The 15,521-nt window shown below is 42.3% G+C and overlaps 1 protein-coding gene across 6 annotated transcripts in view; it reads right to left on the bottom strand.

Annotated features, from left to right (window-relative positions):
- Positions 1–880: 880 nt before the first annotated feature.
- The window catches only part of POGZ (pogo transposable element derived with ZNF domain), a 73,041-nt gene continuing 58,400 nt past the window's right edge, over positions 881–15,521 (bottom strand). For 4 of the 6 annotated variants that reach the window (XM_050929790.1, XM_050929792.1, XM_050929795.1 and 1 more), the window contains 9 exons: positions 13,034–13,134; positions 11,848–12,003; positions 10,360–10,494; positions 9,867–10,039; positions 9,101–9,241; positions 8,166–8,225; positions 4,785–4,897; positions 3,853–3,877; positions 881–3,747 (listed from right to left, as the gene is read on the bottom strand). In XM_050929790.1, coding sequence (XP_050785747.1) covers positions 2,178–3,747; positions 3,853–3,877; positions 4,785–4,897; positions 8,166–8,225; positions 9,101–9,241; positions 9,867–10,039; positions 10,360–10,494; positions 11,848–12,003; positions 13,034–13,134 — 2,474 coding nt within the window. In that variant the 3' untranslated portion in view covers positions 881–2,177. The remainder of the gene's footprint in view (positions 3,748–3,852; positions 3,878–4,784; positions 4,898–8,165; positions 8,226–9,100; positions 9,242–9,866; positions 10,040–10,359; positions 10,495–11,847; positions 12,004–13,033; positions 13,135–15,521) is intronic. The other 2 variants (XM_050929791.1, XM_050929794.1) reach the window with 1 other exon arrangement.

The following is a 15,521-nucleotide window of genomic DNA, read 5'->3' as shown; positions in this document are numbered from 1 at the left end:
TTTGAAATTAGGAATTTTAAGAGTTCTGTAATCAAAGGGCCTCATCATAATAGTAGGAGAGACAGTAGGATACAACTTGGTATGAACATCATACAAAAAACTGCCCATAGCACACATGGCCTTAAGACACGTACAAGCGCTTAGATGAGATGCCTCCACTTTTTTGGGATCGCAGGTCGTGTGTCTATCCAATTAATACATTAGGAGGATAGTAAAGAATGCAGCTACATGTAGCTAAAATACTGAATAGTTTGCTTAAACTGGGCCATCTCTTTGCAACTGATTTACCCTTGTAATTATAATTCATGACTGCTGCTTAAGTTTTATTTAAATAGGGTCCATTTACCAGCATCTATGAGGTAAACAACTTAAAAACTTTAAGCTGTTTAAGAATGTAGAGATTGCCAAATAAAGATGAAATACAATGAATGTTTTTACAATAGACTATAAATATGTATGATTTATGCTTTTCAGACTTTTCTTTAAAAAAACCCTCAGGACAACAGGCTGTCATACTTAACCTACTTTAGTTAATATAAGGCAATTAGGAGCCAAAACACTAAAGTTGCATTGATTTTGTGGAGGGTTGCAAGGTACAACTGAGGGCAGAATCAGGCTCTAAGCCTGTAAATGTAAACCCATTTCATTACTATCCCATCTCTGGCTTTTTTCCAGACACAGTAAGCTACTGAGTCCCTTCCCAAGCAGGGGATTTATGTACAAATTGAATCAAATCAGGAATTGGTCATGTAAAACAAAAACTTCATCAGCGTCACATTTTTTGCAGAGTTCAGAGGAGCAAGAGAATTAATTTAGGATAATATGTACTTTTCTATCAAATTTACAAGAGTTAAATACTTCTCCATAATAAAAACACATGTTTATAAATCCATTTCCCTGGTTTTATTAAATGTTCCACTTATGTACACTTTAAAGATGAACCATTTACAGGTCTGCACATGCTGCCTCCTGCTTTCCTTGGGTAATAGGGAAGGTTCTCAAAAACCTCTATGGAAACAGAAAGGTGCAGGTGCTTCTGATTTTTGTATGTCAAAATGCTTTCAGTTTATACCATAATACATACAATTAAAAAACCCTCAAACATGCAAATTGTAGAAAAATTTAAGCTGGCAGTGAAAAATAAAAACAAACATCTTCCTTTTGTGCACATCACAGTTTGTTTCATGAAATCAGATTTTCTAATTCTAAGGAACGTAGTGTCTGATGCCACTGGTTAAAGCAGGTTTATCAACTACTAGTAGTTCAAAAAGGTTGTTTAATGGTCCATATAGTTTTAGCTCCCATCTATTGTACAGGAAGATCAAGACAGGCTTGGCTTGTCTCTTCCATCATGTACCCTCTGTCAGTAATTCTTTGGAGCAAGGTGGGTGGGTGTCAGATGGTTTCTTGGGTGGAGGAATGAAACCATCACACACAGTGTCCTCCAGTTGTCATGAAGTCTACTCAAAAATGAGAGGCTGGCTTTAACACTGCACCTAACTCCCTAAATATAGATCTCAGTTCAACCCCAGTTCAAATACTAATGGCTCCTAAGAACCGTTGCTGGCATTGAACAGGCAAAATTCTATCGCTTGTGTTTTACCCCCTGTCAAGATTCACAAGCAAAGTCATTGCTCTTCTTTTTTCCTTTTTTAAAAAAGAAACAAAAACCCAAATCTCAATGGCCAATAATAGAAGGTTTCACACATTAAAGCAATAATTCATATCTAAAGTTACTACAGAAACCTAAATCTCTGGGTCAAGTGTTTAAAAAAAAAAAAAAAAAATCTGTGTTAAGACAACCAAAAGATTTATATACTGGTTCATTAGCTACATATTTTTTTCCTTTCTTTATAAATGGTCACATTGACGATGTAGTATAATTCAAAACATTTTTGCACAATAAAACAGAAAACTATGATACAGTGAGGTAAAGAAAACGCAAAAAATATTCACCCACAATATAGCGTCAGAAAATACCAACACAGTGATTTCTTTTTAAAAAAAAAAAAAAAAAAAAGCACAAAAACTTATAAATGAACAGCATAAATGGCTATTAATCTGAGTGATCACCTACAAATTTCCTAATCCCACAAATCCACAGGGAAGTGTAATGGTCTCATCCAACATTTATTTAAAAAATAACCCTTTCTGGATCATGATTCTCAGATTAGTGCTCAGATTTCCATCAGATCCAAATCAGCATCTTCAAAGCCATAGAAGGATTCAGTCTCGCTTTCCCCTTCAAAAAGCTGGTGGAGGATTTCTGGGTCTGTAGATTCTTCGGCACGGGTTCTATCCTGGAATCCAACTTCTTCATCCTGCAGCTCATCGCTCAGCTTCAGCTGCTCCTCCAGAGAGGCGATCAGCTCCTCCTGCATGTCAGCATTGCGTGTGGGAGAGTTGGCCGTGCCATCGGGGCCAGGCAGCACACTAGCCACCAGGAAGGACTGCTGCACGAGTTCAGGACAGTCGCCAATGACTTCCAGAACCTCCGCCAGCCAGCATAAAACCAGCTGGAGGAGAATGTCCGAGTCACATGTGGAGTCCGCCATTTCCTTGGCTTGCTCTTTCCACTTTTTATGCAAGAAGTTTTTCACAGTCCTTTTTATGCACACATCCAGAGGTTGGATTTTGGAGCTGCAGCCAGCAGGGACTACGGCTGGCAGAGTACTGGATGCATTCAGTAAGGAAAGTACCTCTTCAGACAGATGTGTTCGGTGGCAATCCAGCACCAGCATGCCCTTGCTGTTCTGGCACTCCGTGTGCTTCTGCCACACTCTAGAAGACCACAACTCCATGATTTCGTCATCGCTGTACCCATTCTCCTTTGCTTCCAATATAATAGACTCCGGCACGTTGGCAGGCTGCTCTACGTGACCCCTGTAGAACACTAGCGTTGGCAGAATGCTGCCATCAGCTAAGATAGCGAGGACAACATCACACCAGGGCTCCCCGGTCCCCACTGTCTGCAACGCATTCTCTTTCCTGTCGTCGCTGCTCAATACCTCCACATCAAGGAAAAGAGAGATCTCATCAATGGCTGCGATCATAGAGAGCGGCAGGTCCTGGGTGTGGATCTGCCGCTGCACAAACTCAATGAAGCAGCTGGCATTTTCGTCTACGTCTTTGGGGAGAGGGTGAGCCACCGCTCTGCGAGTGTGCATGCTGAGGTTGTGCCTGAGCATGAACCTCACTGCCCATTCGTAGGAGATCTTGAAGCCCCCCTCAAGGGACCGGCCAATCTTGGTTGCCTTCTGAAAGAGAGTTTCCTCATTCACCGGCAGCTGTTGCTCTCTTTGTGTGAGGACCCACTCTGCTAGCTTCTCTTCAGCCTCTAAGCTGAGGTACTTGCCCTCTGACAAAGATGCTAAGTTGTCTTCTTGGAAAGCTTGAAACCTCCGCAGCCAGCGCCTGATACGCCTCTGAGGATTCCTGAAGTGCTCTGCTGCCTGTTCAGTGTTGCAGCACAAAGCAAACAATACGACACGAAGCTTTTTCACGGACAGTTGTTCCTTTTTGCTTACAGGTTCGGGCTCTTTTGCTGGCTGTTCTTCTTCTTGATCATCAATATTTAAGCACTCTTCCTCTTGACTAACTATAGGTCTCTTATATGCCTCTGGCACGGCTTCAGGCTCCAACTCATCCTTCTCAGGTAACGAAGGCTTTGATTTCACAGTAGCAGCTTTACTTGGGGGATAGGTGGAGTATATATTCTTCATGCTTCCGTCATGGGGCTGGCTGTGCCTTGAAGGGAGAGAACACAAAGAACCAGCTTAAAACAAGAAAAACAAAAACAGGGAACAAAAACTAGAAGAGTATTTGGCAGATCAGAGATGTCAGACGGTTTACCTTGAATGTGAAATCCAAGTGGGCCCTGAAAAACGAAATATTTGGAGGTTAGTTTGCAAACATCAAAGACAAACAACAAAAAACATTTTTCTAGGATGATGATCTTGTACCTCTACAGCGCCAGTCATCCTGAAGGATCTCAACACAATTTGCAAACACTTTATATGCATAATTTCATACCCATAGAGTAATCACTGTATCCAACACTGAAACGCAGCCACCTCTGGGTTGATGCACAGCAGCTAACAATGCACAATGACACTAAAACCAGCAGAGAAATACTGCATTCATTTGAAGTCACAGGATAAATATAGTTAGGCCGGATATAGGCCAGTAAATTGGAATTTGCCCAGGCCATTGGAGGTAACACCTTCCTTTAGCAAAATGTAATAGGGATATTTAATGATAAACGTCTAGGATACAAGTTTTAAGCCCCATCCAAAATTGTAACTTCAGCAGCAGTACAATGAGTCTTAGCCTCTCACTGGTTCAACAGTCTCTCAGAGGAAGAATAACTTACTAACATTCATGCAGCCCCTGGATGAGTCCCACAGCAATACAGCTGTGACTATATGCAAAAAAGGAAAGGAGATATTAAACCAACCCCCCAAACCTCCAGAACAGACAAACTCTCTCATTCTGTTATGAAGGGTCCACAACACTAAACATCTACCTACATGTCCCATGGCCTGGGTTATACAGCAGGTCAAAGTAGCTGATCACAATGGTTCCTTCTGACCTAATCTATGAATCTACTCTATGTTTTACATATAAATAGCATGGAAAGCTAGAGAAACACTAGGCCAAACTAATCCCAAATAGATATACCAGGAAAGCATCTGGCTCATGGTCTATAAATAATTGTATTATGCCCACCATTACTATTACACTACAGTATAATGTGACATTTCTGCTTCATCTCAAACTCTTACCTCGGAAAATGATGTTACTGAACTCATGTGATGGGTTGAAGACCAGATGCTTGGCCATTGCATCACCTTCAGATGTTGCAAAAAGACAGGAGGCACAAGCCAACTTTACCCCACTAGGAGGGGGAAGAGAAAAGGAGTGTTTAAGAACACCAACATCACAACAAATATATGCATTTCATATAAAGCAGCAACCATTAATAAAGAGATAAGGAAAGTTCTCATGGAGACTAAAGAGGCTATAAAACCAGAAATCTTAGTTGAAATCCCCCATTAATATTACCTCCTTATTGACTGGGTACATGTCACCTCGGGATGGGATGAAGAGATAAAATTTCCAGACACCATTACTGACTGCTTCTTGGAGCAGCTAGTCCTGGAACCCACAAGGGGAGAGGCAATTCTTGATTTAGTTTTAAGTGGAGCACAAGATCTGTTCCAAGAGGTCAATACAATTGAACCACTTGGTAATAGCGACCACAGTGTAATTAAATGTAGTATCCTTATAGGGGAGAAAATACCTAAGAAACTCACTACAGTAGCACTTAACTTCAAAAAGGGGAACAACATAAAATTGAGGAGGTTAGTTAAACGGAAATTAAAAGAAACAGTCACAAAAGTGAAATGTGTGCAAGCTGCATGGAATTTAAAAAAACCAAACAACAAAACACCATAATAGAGGCTCAAACTAAATGTATCCTCGCTCCCAAAAAAAAGTGAGAGGACAAGAAAAAAGCTACCATGGCTAAACGACAGAGTAAAAGAGGCAATTAAAGACAAAAAGACATCTTTTAAAAACTAAAGGTCAAATCCTAGTGAAGAAAAAAGGAACATACATTCTGGGCAAGCATAATTAGGCAGGTCAAAAAAGAATTTGAAGAGCAACAGTAAAAGACAAGAACTAAAAGTTAAAAAAAAAAAAAAAAAGTACATCACAAGCAGGAAGCTGGCCAAACAATCAGCAGGGCCACTGGACAACTGAGGTGCTAAAGGAGCACTCAAGGAAGACGAGGTCATTGAGGAGAAGCTAAACAAATTCTTTGCATCGGTCTTCACTGGAGAGGATGTAAGGAAAATACCCACACTTGAGTCATTTTTTTTTTAAGATGACAAATCTGAGGAACTGTCTCAGATTGAGGTGTCAGTAGAGGAAGTTTTGGAACAAACTGATACTTTATACAGCAATAAGTCACCAGGACCAGATTTCTGAGAGAACTCAAACATGAAATTGCAGAACTACTAACTGGGATATGTAACCTATCATTTAAATCAGCCTCTGTGCCAGATGAGTGGCAGAGAGCTAATGTGATGCCAATTTTTGAAAAAGGCTCCAGAGGCAATCCTGGCAATTACAGTCTGGTAAGCCTAACTTCAGTACCAGCAAAGTGGTCGAAACTACAGTAAAGAACAGAATTATTAGACACACAGATGAACACGATACGTTGGGTAAGACCCAACACAGCTTTTGTAAAGGGAAATCATGTCTCACTAATCTATTAGAATTCTTTGAGGAGGTCAACAAACATATGGACCAGGGTGACCTAGTGCACATAGCATACGTCAACTTTCAGAAAGTTTTGACAAGGTCCCTCATCAAAGGCTCTTAAGCAAAGTAAGTAGTCATGGGAAAAAAAGAGGCAAGTTCCTCTCCTGGATCAGTGACTGGTTAAAAGATAGAAAACAAAGAGTAGGACTAAATTATCAGTTTTCACAGTGGAGAAAGGTAAACAGCAGGGCACCCCAAAGATCTAGACTGGAACTAGTGCTTTTTAACAGTCATAAATGATTAGGAAAAGAAGGTAATAACAGTGAGTTGGCAAAGTTTTCAGATGATACAAAATTACTCCAGACAGTTTAGTCCAAAGCAGACGGCAAAGAGTTATAAAGGGATCTCATAAAACTGGGTGACTAGGCAACAAAATGGCAGATGATATTCAATGTTGATAAATGCAAAGTAATGCACACTGGAAGACATAATTCCAAGTACACATACAAAATGATGGTGTCTAAATTAGCTGTTACCACACAAGAAAGCAATCTTGGAGTTATCGTGGATAATTCTCTGAAAACATCTGTTCAATGTGCACCAGTCAAAAAACAGAATGTTGGGAACCATCAGGAAAAAGACAGATAATAAGACAAAAAATATCATAATACTACCATATATAAAAACATGGTATGCCCATACTTTGAATATTGCGTGCAGTTATCATCCCATCTCAAAAAAGACAGATTAGAATTGGAAAAAGTACACAGAAGGGCAACAAAAATTATTAGGGGGATGGAACAGCTTCCATATGAGGAGAAATTAAAAAGACGGGACTGTTCAGCTTGGAAAAGAGACAACTGAGGGGAGATATGATAGAGGTTTAGAAAATCATGAATGGTGTGGAGAAAGCAAATAAGGACGTGTTATTCACCTCATCAGACAAGAACCAGGGGTCAGTAATAGGCAGCAGGTTTAAAACAAGCATAAGGAAGTACTTCTTCACACACCACACAGTCAACCTGGGGAAGTCATTGCCAGGGGATTTTGTAAAGGCCAAAAGTATAACTGGATTAAAAAAAGAATTAGATAAAGTTCCTGGAGGATAGATCCATCGATGGCTATTAACTAAGAGGGTCAAGGATGCAATCTCATGCTCTGGCTGTCCTAAAAGAAGTTGGGACTGGATGACAGGGTGTGGATCACTCAGTGCCTTGTTCTGTTCTCTCCTTCTGAAGCTTCTGGCACTGGCCACTATTGGAAGACAGGATACTGGTCCGGGATAGATCATTGATCTGACCTAGTAGGCCATTCTTACGTTCCTATGACCAAATTCTGCCTTCAACTGCATAAGTGCATTTCCCATTATGTGCCACATGAAGTTAGCTCACACTAAGGGTATGTCTATACTACCACGGTAAGTCAATCTATGCTAATCAACTTCAGCTATGTGAATAACATAGCTGGAGTTGACATACCTTAGGTCGAATTACTGTGGGATCTACACTGTGGGGGGTTGGATGGGAGAAACTCTCTCATTGACTTACGTACTCTTCTCGTCAGGGGCAGAGTACAGGGGTCAACTGGAGAGCGATCTGCTGTCGAGTCTAGTGACTCGCTAAATCGACTGCTGGTGGATCGATCTCAGAGCATTGATCCGGGCTGCAGTGTAGACCTGCCCTAAGAAGTCCTTAGGAGTTGTAGGTTATTGAGGGTAAAATATGACCCAGGATCTTGTGCTCTGTTTAAACACTTTTTTGCTATTACAGAAAAAAAAAATATTGGATCTTCTTGAGAAAGCGGATAATTACAGAAGATGACAGAGTCAGAAGATCAGAAAATAAATCACTTTAGATGGTTAGGAAATTAAAATAAGATGTAATCAAGTTTGGCATTACCAGGCAGTATAGTTTTTAAACAAGGCCAAGTATTTTGGACTCTTCCGAGGAACGTGGTTGCTGCAAGATAAAAAACAAGGATATTTATTAGAGGCTCAGGATTACTCTGCATATTTAAGCTAGACAAAAAATCAGGCACACTTATTCAGAGAAATCTGAACCTATTTTAGAATCACTCTGTTGCAAGTGTCCCTATCTTTCAATTAAGGTTTCAGGGGAATGGGATTCCTATCCCTGATTAAACTGCTTGACCCTGGTTCTGGGGGCAACTGTGCTGCATCTGTCGTTTTCTAGGATCTGTAGGCTTGTGTAAATGTAGCATGAACTCATTTTTGATCACAAGATAACAGATTAACTACATCTTTCAATTAACTATATACTGGAACCTGTTTTAGGAGCAAGACAGCAACATCTCTGCTCTGAAACCCACACCTCTCAGCGATTTGCACATGAGGGCAGTTAATGACAGTTCTCACATAGTAATGTGTTATTTGCCACAGGTCACTGATGCTTAAGAACTTGGAGAGGTATTTAGGGCCAATGGTCTAGAGCAGGATCACCAAATCCTGATTCTGAATGGGGAGGGCAGCTGCAAAAGTTAGATGGGATATTTTGAGGTGGCTGGCAAATTAAAAGGTGTTGGGGTGCATGTGTGTGTGTGTACGTCCCTTATGTGAGCTGAAATCCACTGAGATTAATCCTTATCCAGCATTTGCCCTCAACTGTTCTCTCATCTCATTTAGACAGGTGTATAAAGAAACCCATTATTACCCTCTGCGTTGATACAAACCACATGGACACTGCTCTATAACCCACTTCTAGTGAACTGGAACTTACTGATACCCCAGTAAAAGAGAATGACAATCAAAAGGGGTGGGGTGAGGTTCCAGTGTATTAGAAAGGTTTGCTTTTCTAGAGAGTCCTTTTACACCTACTTGATCATATGGTTGGCATATGCTCTGGAGCAGCAAGTGCTATAACGACACAGCGAACAGTGGACGTAGGTAGGAAAGTGGTTTGGGAAATCTGGGATTTCGAAGCTGCACTCCAAGCACGTCTGCCTCCCCAGGACACTCCTGCAGATGAAAGGGGACATTCTCATCAGTAGCTGTACAGATACCTCGTGGAGTTACAATTCCTGTTACTACAAACCCTCTCAGACACAAAAGATAAAGCTAATCAGCAAACCATGAAGACTGTCATTGGCAGAGGCAAACTTCCAGAAAAAAAATGCAGTCAAAATAATCTCCTCTGACCTATACTTTCAGCCCTAGCTATATAAATCGTCTTAGTGTTAGGCTTTAGTTTCCCCATTTGTGACACCTCATTAAGGAATCACTTTTATGCCATGTACTCAAATGCAGTGGACTGCCCTAACCAGAAAAATTAAGGCTGCAGTGTGGAACCTCTAAGGAAGACAGGATTAGAGGGGGAAGAGAAAGAGAGAGGCTCCTCTGGGCTCTCTACAGGGAAAAGCCCACAAAAGAGAAAATTAAAAAAAAACAAAACTATTTTAATAATTTGACTTAATCCTGGTCTTGTGGAAAGCTGGCTTCTCCTGGCATGATAGTTCTTCCTGGCAGTGAACAAGCCGAAACTGCACAGTGCCGAGGAGCAGTCTGCCATCAATGGTGGCATAACATAGCTGACTGCATTTTCTTTAACAACCTTTTAATTTGAAACTTAGCAAGAAGTTCTGACATTTTCCTGACTGCTCTCTTCTGGATGTTCCTCTGGACGGGTGGGTACAGGAAGATGGGCTGGGGGTCCGAGGAAGTCGTCAGTGGAGTGGCTTCCTGCAAGGTGCCCTGTGGCGCATCATTCGAAGATACTGGCACCGTCCGCGGCTGTCCTCTAGATGCTCTAATTGTAACCTGCAGCAAATGACAGATACAGGCTACACCTCAGCTTTGCATATCTTAAGACACGTGCTGCTCCACTTCTGATCTCTGCTCCTCAGCTTTGCAATGGTCTGCTCAATTTAACATGGAATGGCAGGTGGAATCAGTCTGTTCCAACAGGTGTAGATTTGAAGTGACCTGCATTCTGCAAACACCTGTTTTATGGCATCTAGTAAAAACTGGTAGAAAAATGCTGTTGGAATTTTTAGGAGGTACATATTGAGGGTGTTGATATACTTCTGAGAAAATGGAGGAGGAGGAGTGAGGGCTGCTGTCTAGCTTGGATCCCTTACCTTGGTTCCAGGTTTCAGTCCTTCTAACTGTTTGGGCTTTCGGAAAGTTTTGTGGTGCTGCAGCTTGTGTTCAATTTTATCCTTGGCAAATAGGAATTGCAGACGACACTTGTTACAGTGATAAACACTCTTCTTCTAAAGCAAAATAAAAATGAAATATATTTAATTTTGGAGAGTGGAAGCAAAAAGAGAAAGTTCTTGGGTGGTTTATTTTATTTATTTAAAGAAACCAAAACAATGGCTTCTCTTCTTTTTATTCCCTTGATCTCAAGTCCAGCCAAGTTTAGGTGACATTTGAAAATGCTGTATTAGAAGTAGTTACTTTGTTCAATTTCCAGTGGGTAAAGTGTCCACATCATAAAATCACCTTCACCCTGGCAATTATTAGCAGGTAAATATGACCAATGGTCTGTGATGGGATGTTAGATGGGTTGGGATCTGAGTTACTACAGAGAATTCTTTCCTGGGTGCTGGCTGGTGAGTCTTGCCCACATGCCCAGGGTTTAACTGATCGCCATATTTGGGGTTGGGAAGGAATTTTCCTCCAGGGAAGATTGGCAGAGGCCCTGGAAGTTTTTCGCCTTCCTCTGCAGCATGGGGCATGGGTCACTTGCTGGAGGATTCTCTGCACCTTGAGGTCTTTAAACCACGATTTGAGGACTTCAATAACTCAGACATAGGTTAAGGGTTTGTTACAGGAGTGGGTGGGTGAGATTCTGCGGCCTGCGCTGTGTAGGGGGTCTGGCTGGAAGGCCATAGTGGTCCCTTCTGGCCTTGGGTCAATGAATTGGTCTCTTTATCAGCAGAGGCACCAACAACTGCAGGATCAAGAAAAATGAACTCTTCTCTTTCTCCTAGAGGGGGTTTTCTCCAAGTCACGGCTGAGGCACACTGGCAGAGCAGCACGTGGAAGCTGCTTGCCTTTCCACTGCCTACATCCTATACCTGTTCTGTGGGTAAACTAAGGGCTTGGTTTGTCAATCTGCCACTTGCCAAAAGCACTAACTTTACATAATTTAGAACTTAGAACTACTCACACTTAAAAGAGGTCACCATTCTAGGCAACAGATATGGAAATAGAGCTTCCCAACAGCTATAAAAAACGTGGCCTGTCGGATGGAATTTATTTTCTGGAATGTGAACTTTTCACCCAGAAGGATAAAAGGCTGATATCACCCCCCAACAATCTTTGTTAATTACAACTTGGAAACAAATACCAACAGGGAAAACACATGATTTCTCACATTAAATAGTTATTTGTGCTAATTATAGCTGGGGTAAGAGGCAATCCCTATTTAGTCCAATATCTGTCCAGTTATCATGTTTGTGTGTGTGTATGTGTGTGTGTCTGTCTGATGAAGGGAGCGCAAACACCAGTTTCAGGCCCTGATTCAGCTTTAAGCATGTGCTCCACTCCCAGTGAAGTCTCTGTGAAAAATGAACCATTTTAACCAAAACTTTGCAAAGATTGTAAATCTAAGTCCGTACTTGGGTTACCTGATGCCTCATGAAATGCTGCTGGAAGGCATTGCCATTCTTAAAGACTTTCAGGCAATAAGGACAGAGCAGGTGCCGTGTGTCCTCGTGGATCATTCGGAAATGGCTATCCACTTCAGAGTAAAGTGACGAACGATATTGACAGACCTGGGGATGGACAAATACAAACAATTAACATGGAAGTAATCTAGGAATTTATATCACATCTATCACTATAGTATATAGTTACTTTCACTGAAGTATCTAAGCAGCTGCTAATCTACACCCCCTTTAAGTTACTGAATGAACCAGGGCTTATCTGAAGTAAGCAGAAAGGGAGATTTAACAGGAAGTGAGACCTAATAGTAAATGATCTCTCTCAGTTAAAAATGAGGTTAGTCAATCTAAGTAGATTCTTATATGGCAACCATAACCATGGTTCCTGAGCACCTCAGGAGTAATGAGCTCTGGAAGGAAGTAAAACTTATGCAGTCTTCACCACTCGGAATACAGGGCTACAAGAAGAGAGAGATATCTTGAGGCGTCGGGGGGAACATCAGGGTTTACTGGGGGATACACACAAAGAATACAAAAAAAGCCACTTAGATTTTTTAAAGAGATTACATACTCTTAAAATTAATAGTTATGAGAACAGATCTCTCCTGAGAATTCTGTTCTTTCAGATGGTTATAAAATTAGCGGTTAATGACACTATCCATCCAATCTAAAAAGAAGAGAGGGAATACCTGCGCAATCAGGAATAATATAGTTACTGAAAAGCAAGTCACAGTATGTCAGATAGAACAATTCACTCAGGCCCTATGTCACACTGAAAGAGGTTACATTTTATAAGTTTCTTATTCTTCTCTTTCTCCCATTGGACAGGCAGTAGTGGGGCCAATTTATGGAGGGTAGCATCTTGAGAGTGGATGCAAGCACTGATCTCAGGCTTAGACAGCAACTAGGGATGTAATGAGTTAATGACAGAGCCTTATCTTCTCCTCTAGAGTGACAGCTTTTATTTCCTGACAAGGAACCCATCTCCAGTCCCTCAACGCAAACTACTAGTGTCTGCTCCCTCAGCACCAGCTCCAATGGAACTAATCACCTACTTAAGTGATTTGTTGGAAAGTTCCAGATCTCCTCCTGGACTTCATAGAAACAGCCTAAAACACAGAGTTTAAAATGTATGTAATACCTGACAAACGTAGGGCATTTCTCCAGGCTTGTGGGTATCCTTCATATGCTGCAAGAACATTGGCTCACTCTCAAATGCCCATTCACAAATCTTGCACTTCGCTGTAACAGGGAAGAAAAGCAAAGTAACAGTTAAAACCCCCACTATACAAAGGTTGCAGTGAATGACTTCGAAAACAGATAATATCATCCCTTTAAATGAAGCAAAATATTACTGGTTCTCTCCTCTTGGATCTGGGGCATGTGATTTAAATCAATCAATCTATCTATTCTATCTATTCTCAGCATCTTCCGGAAGGCATCACCAATACCAACTGAACAGGGAGTATAAGAGAAGGTTACTCACCTTGCAGTAACTGAGGTTCTTTGAGATGTGTGTATCTGTGGATGCTCCACTCCAGGTGATGGTGGGTCCCGGCGCCGTTGATCAGAGATCTTTCGTAGCAGTGCCTGGTCAGGACGTGCTCAGCTGCTGTCTTGCGGTCTCGTTAGAGTCTGCCCGAGTGTGCACGTCCCGCACCCCCCTCAGTTCCTTCTCTACCGTGGAGAAGTCAGAATAGTACTCCAAAGTAGAGAGGAGGGGGGCAGGGAGTGGAGCATTCACAAGGACACCTCAGTTACTGCAAGATGAGTAACCTTCTCTTCTTCTTCGAGTACTGTCCCTATGGGTGCTCCACTCCAGGTGAATGTGAAGCAGTACCCACCATGGCTGGTGGGACATGGAGTTGCAGCAGTGATAACTGCAGACAGTACTGTGTGGCCTACTACGGTGTCTGCCGTGGTATCCTGCGTGATAGCATAATGTTTGGTAAATGTGTGTTCAGATGTCCATGTGGCCACCTTACAGGTATCAGGAATAGGTACACTATGGAGGAAGGCAATGTATGTTGACATAGCTCGAGTAGAGTGAGTTCTGATGCTTTCGGGTGGTTGGGAATTCTGAATATGGTAACAGGTTCTGATGCAGTCAGAGATCCACTTGGAAAGGCGTTGCTTAGAGATAGCCGCGTCCTTCAATCTCTTGGTAGTGGAGACAAATAGCCGCAGGGACTTACAAAATGGTTCAGTCCTGTCTAGATAAAAGGCGATTGCTCGTCTGATGGTGAGGATATGTAGAGTCGCTTTGTGCGGAGTCTTATGAGGTTTGGGATAGAATGCAGGTAAGTATATCGGTCGGTAAAGGTGGAAGGTGGACACTACCTTAAGGAGAAATTAAGGGTGGAATCACAGAGTAACTATCTTTAGAGAAGGTTGTGTAGGGAGGGTAGGCCATCAGGGCGCATATTTCCCCTACTCTCCTTGCTGATGTTATAGCAACCAAGAAAGCTACCTTCATAGACATATGGAGAAGAGATGAGGTAGCTAAGGACTCGAAGGGAGGTTTCATAAGACCACAAAGAACTAGGTTGAGATTCCAGGCAGCTGCCGATGGATAAATCTCAGGGTAGAGATTTTGCAGTTCCGTGAGAAAGCATTTTATTGTGGGTTGGGAAAAGAGTGAATATCCGTAGAGCAAATCATGGAAGGTGATGAGGGCTCTGATGGAGCTGAGCGAGAGCCTGTCCTGTTTTAGTTTTGAAAGGTAGTCTAGGATGTTAAGGAGGGTCCCGGTATGGGATGTCAAGTGTTTATGGGAGCACCAGAAGCGTTTCCACTTTTGCAGGTAAGTCTTACAAGTGGAGTCTTTTCTACTATGCAGCAGGACATATCGGACTTGCTCAGACCAGGCTAGGTCGTGGATCTGGAATCATGCCGTCAGGTGGAGTTTCTGGAGCTGCGGGTGAAGAAGCTGGCCTTTCTCCTGAGAAAGCAGATCTGGTCTGTTGGGGAGAGTCTGTGGAGGACAGATGGACATGTGGAGCATGCCTGTCTCGGCCAAGCCAGGGCAATAAGTATGACCCGGGTCTTATTTCTGATCTTGTGTAGAACCCTGCATATCAGAGGGATCGGTAGAAAGGAGTACATGAGAGAGTTGTTCCACAGGATGAGGAAAGCGTCTCCTAGGGATGCAGTCCCAAATCCCACTCTGGAGCAAAATAGGTGGCATTTGCCATTCTGGATTGTGCCAAAGAGGTCTATTGATGAGTTGCCCTAGTGGGAGAAGAGCTGTTGTAGTATCGTAGCTTACAAGTAGGGCGGAATAGTTTGCAATTCTGAATTGTAGAGTGGAGGAGGTATAGACCTTGTGGCCCAAGAGGTCAAGGCGTTTGAGGTCCTTGTCTTGCGAGGTGGGCCGGTAGTGCGTCTGTTTCGTCCTGTGTGTCGCTGCGTTCACTACAACAGAATTCGGTTGTGGACAGGAAAATAAGAAGTCTATGTCCTTAGCAGGAACATAATATTTATGTTCAGCCTTTTTGCAAGTTGGTGGGATAGAGGTTGGAGTCTGTCAGAGGGTATCAGCTGGTTCTAGGAGTGCTTCATTTATGGGGAGCGCGATCTTTGAGGGCGCAGAGGGTTGGAGGATTTTGAGGAGTCTGTGTTGTGTCTCC

The sequence above is a fragment of the Gopherus flavomarginatus genome, chromosome 20 (assembly GCF_025201925.1).
Source record: "Gopherus flavomarginatus isolate rGopFla2 chromosome 20, rGopFla2.mat.asm, whole genome shotgun sequence".
Classification (NCBI taxonomy): Eukaryota; Metazoa; Chordata; order Testudines; family Testudinidae; genus Gopherus; species Gopherus flavomarginatus.
Note: the sequence above shows the minus strand (reverse complement) of the source record. Positions and strands in the feature narration are given on the sequence as shown.